At 41.0% G+C, this 7,259-nt stretch overlaps 1 protein-coding gene across 2 annotated transcripts; it reads right to left on the reverse strand.

The window, feature by feature from the left end:
• Positions 1 to 794: 794 nt before the first annotated feature.
• LOC113449192 (uncharacterized) lies at positions 795 to 6,699 on the reverse strand. Of its 2 annotated transcripts, none has more exons than XM_087913710.1 (2): positions 6,331 to 6,699; positions 795 to 3,513 (listed from the first exon to the last, which is right to left on the reverse strand). In XM_087913710.1, exon 2 carries the CDS (start codon positions 3,493 to 3,495, stop codon positions 2,365 to 2,367), a length of 1,131 nt encoding a protein of 376 aa, XP_087769836.1. In that variant the 5' UTR covers positions 3,496 to 3,513; positions 6,331 to 6,699; the 3' UTR covers positions 795 to 2,364. The 2 variants fall into 2 exon arrangements, with proteins under 2 accessions (XP_087769836.1, XP_026575991.1); XM_026720206.2 differs by lacking the exon at positions 6,331 to 6,699 and adding an exon at positions 3,905 to 3,987 and having other exon boundaries at positions 931 to 3,513.
• Between the last annotated feature and the right edge of the window lie 560 nt (positions 6,700 to 7,259).

Here is a 7,259-nt window from a genome sequence, read left to right on the forward strand (position 1 = left end):
TGTGGAATGTAGCTGACTATTTGAATCATGGACACTAGGCATATGGAAATGCCATTTGCTTGAGCAGGACATTTTGGACTAAAATGGAAGTAAATATATGCAGCTTTAATGAAGCATGGTTGGTAAGGAGGCATGATGGAAGCATGTTGTGAGAACAGATCATTAGGAGCCATGGTCCACATATTTTTTGAAGAGAGGAAATTCCATCCTACGAAGGCTACCATTAAATGCTCTTTATAACTTATTACTTACCATGTTAATGGACTTAAATGGTAGTTCCATGGAGTCTCCTGTGTATGAAAATGTAACAATGATAACAGGGTTGAGATGTGACAGACATCTCATCTGCATTTTTTGAAGCAGGACAATTCAGATAATGTTCTGAACATTGGTGTTAATGTAAGGATTAAGGATGCCTTCCTCTCCTCAATTAAAATCTTCAACACCTTGACTTCCTCTTGTGCCTTGAAGTGATTCTGGAGAGAGTTGTGTCAACCTTCAAGTTGTGCCTGACCAAACCTTCATACCAACTTTATAGAGATACCTAGGATGTGGTATCGGTGGTGCACCTCTACCTGAGATAATGCGGAGTGAGCAAAAACTGGATGTGAGCAGTGCAAACACAAGGAGAGGTCTAGTTCTTCTGAGTCAAGTTGGAAACGTGTGGTTGAATTTGCTCCAAAAATATCTGGCTGCACTGAAAATGGATATTTCATATATTATTATTAGAATATTAGTTTTCTCCCACTCCCCCAGCAGTTAATTAATAGGATAAAAGAAGTCTGGAACATTTTAGAAGTTTTCACAGTTTATTATTGGAAGGTTTGACATTTTGAGAATGAGAATTGTTTTAAAAACATTTTGCATAAAATAAACATGCTAGCTTTATTTCAAAGACTACGAATATTAGTTACAATCTCTTAATTTTTTTTTTTTTTTTACAAACCGAGGACCATTTAGGAGATGAGTTCATTTCCTCCAACTTATCACATCCTTCTGAAAGAAATTCCAACCCTGTTTGATGTAATCTTATCTAGGTTTGTTTACCTTGGAGTAAGTCTTACATGGAGTGGAATGGGAGGATCATTGGTACCACGAGTTTACTCAGAAGCTTTGTTGGGACAATGGGGTAGTAGCAATGGATCTGAAGGACCAATTTTCAGATCCTCTAAGTATCAAATTTTATCAAGTATCAATTAGCCACACATATCATGGTGAATTGATCACCATCACTTTCCTGAAGATTGTGAGGGAATAGTGGTTTTCTAGAATTAATGAATTCTGAGGTCTTCCATTACTTTATGCTTGCAACATTTTCTCATCAGTAAGAAGTCCTCAATATTGACCCACATCATGTTTTATACATAATACCATGTAGAGTCTCAGTGGTCCTCATAACCTGATGCAATCCTCTGGAGACGTTTTTGAGGACATCATGAACAAAACGCGGAGGGTGAGAAGCTATCCTAGCTCTGTTAATGAAAACTTCTCCATCAAACATTCTATGCTGTCCACTTTTACCACAACTTTTATTCCCTGAAAATAATTGTGAAACTCTGATAGACCTCACGCCCACCAACAGGAAAGAAGATAGCATGGTGGGATCACAGGAAAGTACCCCCCAAGGTGGAGTTGCGATGCAAGAACCAAGCATTCCTGTCCATGGGAGAATAGTCCACCCACAACTTCTGCAGAGATTAAAAAAACAGACATCTTAAATTGACTCAAGACTTGGACTGATAAAGAAGTTATTTTGAAGCGTTACAAAGTGCTATCTTTGAGGCAAGATGTGCACATAGCTTACATTTGAACAAATTCATGGCAACTAAGTTTACTAGAAAACATCTCAGCAACTGGTAGCAACAATCTCCTGGAGCAATCCATTGAGATGAGGGATCAGTGGCCACCAAAAGCTGTCAAACTACAATAGTCACATTTCTCGTTGACCATAAATCTGGGAGTTTTCTAATTCACCTCTGTCATCACACTAGGAACGCTCTGAGAGAAGTTATGGCATTACAAACAAAATGGTGGTGAGTCAAAACAAATTTTAGGTCTTATTTGTCCATTGGTTTTCTGGTACACCACATTCCCATAGAACCACAAGATACTCAAAGGACAATCAATGTTACTTTGGAATCTATGGAGTCAAAATTCTTGATCAACTGGGCTTTAAACCTAAATGGACAGGAGAAGAAACATCTTAAAAACTTCTAAATCAGTTAGCAACTCAGAAAAATGTCCCATCTGATCCATAATGTGGTGGATGGTGGATGCATGACACAGCACTCTCCCTTTTTATATATATATACAAATATTTATAAAAATACCAGCTGTCTTTACAATTTCACATCCACTGAAAGTTTAGTAAGATGATTGGGAATGCATGGAGTATAAGGCACTGCGGTATTTTGCCAGTCGGGATTGTTGTGCTAATGCAAAGCTTCGGGGTGTTATTGACCGGCTGTACATTTCAGCCCAGGGTCGAGGAGGACGTCGGACGTCGGGCAGTGGGCGTTTTATGCTGGTGGTGGTAGCCGCAAGGGCAGTTGAGGGCATCTTGCTGTCACAGAGGGCTTTGATCTCATTACCAGCGATGGCCTCGGTTTTTGGAGGACATGGACTCAGAGTTTCTACCTTACACGCTTCTGGAAAAACTTCCAGGATAGGTCCCGGAAGCTCGACTTCAATAGGAGGGAGCTGGATAACAATTTTCATCTCTGGTCCCTGGGAAATGCAGGTTGAAGTGTCCATCAGCCCAGATATTGTGTTGCAACTTTTGGCCTGTGGAATTAGAGCTTTGACTTCACCCTCGTCACCGCTGGTGATGGCCGCCTGGTCACTGCCAGTCAGGGCATTGTTATCAGTGCAAGGGTTGTAGACTTCCACAGTACACTCTTCTGCAGCTATCTCAAGGACAGGGCCAGGAATGGTGATCTCAATTGGTGGAGGGTATATCACCACTTTGTTTGAGGGTCCTTGTTTTAGGCATCGGGCTGAGCTGTCGAGTCCTGATGGGACGGAGGCTGAGCGAGATAGATCTGGTGGAGTGAAGGAGCTATCAGAGACCGATGTGGAACGGGGCAATGCAGGGCGTTGGACGCCGCTGGTGATACAGTTGGTTGAGCTTGAGATGATGCACTCATTGGGGTAGCTGGTGAGGACTGCACCCGGGATGGTGATGCAGACCGGGGGAGGCTGAATCACCACTTTAGAATCAGGGCAGGAGGTTATACAACAAGGAGTATCTCCACCAGAAAGAGCAACCAAGCCTGAAGTTTTGGTGACAATGGCCTTGGAGCCCGCATCACAGCCTACCTCACAGCCATTAGTGAGGCATGAAGTCTGGCTTTCCACAAGGCACTGATTCGGAGAGGTCTTGAGGCTCAGTCCAGGTAAGGTCAGGACCAGTGGGGGTGGATGGACCACCACTTTGGCATCTGGGCAGGAGGTGACACAAGGGGTGGTGACACACTTCACGCCTGAGCCAGACATTCTTCTGGGAGGATGTATCTGAAGAGGAGACAGAAGGGAGACAAACAAAATTATCTGGGTGTTCATCAGCCACACATGATGAGAGATGGACAGGTCAACCCCACCTTCTCTCTAAAAACACTCACTTTGTAAAAGGTCAATCACTGTTACTCTCTAGTTTATCTAGTAGATCTTGTACTTACTTAGGAAAGAGATTCTTATCCCAACTTTCCTTCCTTCCTTCCTTCCTTCCTTCCTTCCTTCCTTCCTTCCTTCCTTCCTTCCTTCCTTCCTTCCTCTCCTTTCCCTCTCTTTGCCTATATATCTCAAAACCTTCAGTCTTCTGACAGAAGTCCCATGTCCAGCTCCTTGTTTCGTCACCTGTTTTCCTGCCCACACCTTCAATCCACTCTCGTTCTGCTCCCTTTACCTGTCTGAAAATCCAGCTTGACAGGGGCCACAATTGTAGCAAAGCAGTTAAAAGGCTCTTACTTCTCACTTTAAGAAAACTCACCTTAGACAGGTGGTGCGTGCTTAGCTATTTCCCAAGCTTTATAGCTGACAAGAGAATGTGGACACTCCCTGTTTTTTTTTTTTCCTTCCCTCCCCCAGTCTCACCGCTTCGCTGATCCAGTTTGAAGGAGCTGAACAACTCCAGATTTCCTCAGAGATCAGCAGAAAACTAAACTGGTTAGGAAGGAAAATTCAGTGAATGGCAGGGTGGATGATCCCGGAACGAGGCAATCAATCATCTCAGCGAAGGGATGAGCAAGAAGTCTTTCCAAATTCAAGTTTCTTTGTGGAGCGAGCTACAACCAAGTCAATATTTTTCCAAATGTTGCTCATAACTGGGATAGAAGTACCATTTCCTCCCTCCCAAATTGGGTAATATATTCTGAATTGTTGAACCAAGAAGAATGTTGGAGATACTTGCAGATATAAAGGTCTAGTGCTATGGAGGAAATTAAAGGGGTGGGGTCTTTTGGGGAGGAGAGAAATTTGTTGGATCTGGCAATGTTCCCATCTTAGATGAGAGAATGCCTTTTCCCATATGGTCTTAAGAAGAGGCATGTTCCGTTGTATTCTAGAGATAATGGCATTTATCTGATAAAAAACGCTATTCTTGGACCCAGTTCTTTAAACAACAGATTTAAACTCCTCGTGTTAAAACGATTTCATCCATCCATCCAATTTCTGGATAATTTCATTTGCTTTTCTTCTCAGGGGTTCCAACCCTACCTCCCCTTTCATTTTTCTCTTTTCTCAAGTTCAACATTTGTACTTTTGGCAAATACCTTCTAAGCTTCTAAGTTTTTAACACTTCATATGGCTGATAAAGGTCAGAAAGACCGAAAAAGGAAAAAAGAGTCTGATTGAACGTCAATTTGTCTGAAGGAGTTTTCTATCTAAGAAGTCATGAGAAAGAATTCAAGTCAAAAATCTCACTCTTGCCCCTATGGATATGGATCTAGATATCGGATAGATTTGGAGGTGCATCGTATAGGGTCTTCTGCTTGAGCAAGGGACTCGACTAGAAGACCTCTAAGGACTCTTCCAATTTCATTAGTTTATGTTCTGTGAAATATAAATCTAATTCAAATGAAGTCGCCCTAAACTGACCTCTGAAGTTCTTAGCGCCCAGAAATATAGTGGGTTAATCAGTTCTAAAAAAGGAAAAATGAAAAAGAAAGCAATAATTGTGTTCCCGTTAACGTTCCCAGGCGCCAATCTTCCTGCATTTTCTTTGTTTCAAACCCAGAGTTGGCAACAGAAAAAAAATAAATAAATCTGGCCTATATTTTGTCTTTTTTTTATCAGTCCCTTTTATCTGCAACTCACAAGCTCTTTATTTTCAAAGATGAAAGTTACCAGAGTCCTGTCATAAACCAGTTCCTTAAATGCTGACATTTAAGCAACCAAAGAAATTTGGCAACAGCCTCCACACCCTTTTTTAATTTAATTTCACTGCACCTCTTTCACTGCACCTCAACCAGCAAGCTCTCCCTCTCGGTAAAATAATAATGTCAGAATTAGTCAATGGTGTCTTTAAGAGGAAAAAAAAAAACCATGTTGTTTAAAATGGTTATGTTACAAACAGAGCATTTAAAAAAAAAGATTACTTAATTTGCTTAATTTGCTTAATCACAAGAATTTCAAACTCTTTTCTTCTCACATTAGTTGGGAGGTGTTCTAAATAGCCTGAGCTTAACAGTTGATTTTTCTAAAAAGCGAATGAGGGAAAAATATATATCTGCAACCATTTGGATTCCTGACTATCCCTACCATGTTCAAATTTTTGCATAAAACTTCTTTAGATGTATATATTCTTATATACATAAGAAATATATACACACAAGGAATATATACATTTAGATGTATATATGCTTTAGATGTATATATTCTATATATTCTTTAGATGTATATATTCCACACACAATGGGGGAGAGGGGAATCTTAAAATAAAAATGAAATAAAGACAAGTAAACTCCCAAATAAATAAAATTTAAGAAGAGTAAACCGTAGCAGCAAATAAAAGCAAGCACCCCTTTCTTACACTAAAACAACCTCTAAAGAAGTCGAAAAGGTAAGTACATAAAAACAGACTCTGGTACAATGGGGGAGGAGGGGGGAATATGAAAATAGAAATAAAAACAAAAACAAATAAACTGACAAATAAAATAAAATTTAACAACTGTAGTGGCCAATAAAAACAAGCACCCTTAAGGTTAAAAAAGAAATCTTTAAAGAAGTCCCAGTTGAAAATCAAGATGTCTTCTCCCAGCCAGGTTGTTGAGAAGGTGGATAAAACATGTGGATCTTGAACCGGCTCCTCTCAGTATGCCCACAAAGACTTACCTGGTTCCCTCCACACCTGGATGTCAAGAATCTGTTTGAAAGAAGCTCAAGCTTTTTATAAGAATTCCTAGGCAGCCCTGGAGGGGATGAGGCGGCCTTCTCAACGCAAAGATCTTAATTAGATCCCAACCAAACCGCCTTCCACATAGAGCATTTAGTCTAATTGTCAGAATGGTGTCTACAAGTCATCCTCCTGACTTGGATGTGTGACCGGGAGTTTGCTCTGTCCACCTAGATCTTTATTTATAGACAGTCTAAAAGGACATCCCATCCCATGGGGCTTCTTAATTAAGATCAACTCGACATCTTGGCTTGTTACCACGTTATGAGCTGCTGCTTTTGGGGAAACCACGGCATGCTGAAACGGACTTCAACACCTCGGGTAGCTTTCTTGTTTTCTCCTTTCAGAAGATCCCCTGAGTCAAAAGGTTTCCCAGCACCTCCCTGGTCCAACCCAACATTTCCATAACCACATCTGAGAGCCGGTTGAGGTGATGTAATAAGAATAATATCAACTCAACTTGAAATCTTGGCATTGTGTGTACAAGCCTACATGAGTCGACGTTGCCTTAACGAGGTCACTTCTTAATACATGCAAAACCCCTTTCGCCTCTTTTTTTTAAAAATAATAATAATGAAGAAGAAGGCAAGGAGGATGGTCATATTCTAGAGGTTAAGTCTCTGGTGGGAATCAAAGCAGGTGACACCATAACCTTAATCAGAATACAGCTGGATGGGACCTTGGAGGTCTTCTAGTCCAACCCCCTGTTCATTTAAAACTCGTAGCTGTCCAGTCTTTCCTTAAAAACCTCCAGCGATGGAGCACGCACAACTTCTGTGACAAGCTGTTCCGCTGCTTAATTCTTCTCGCTTTTAGGAAGCGTCTCCTTCATTCCAGCTTGCTTCTCTCCTTGATTAGTTTCCCTCCA

The sequence above is a fragment of the Pseudonaja textilis genome, chromosome 16 (genome assembly GCF_049901715.1).
Source record: "Pseudonaja textilis isolate UNSWEBS1 chromosome 16, rPseTex1.2, whole genome shotgun sequence".
Taxonomy (NCBI): Eukaryota; Metazoa; Chordata; class Lepidosauria; order Squamata; family Elapidae; genus Pseudonaja; species Pseudonaja textilis.

What these genes read in the sequence shown, in the direction of transcription:
- LOC113449192 (XM_087913710.1), bottom strand. Translation starts at nt 3,495, where the DNA reads ATGTCTGGCTCAGGCGTGAAGTGTGTCACCACCCCTTGTGTCACCTCC.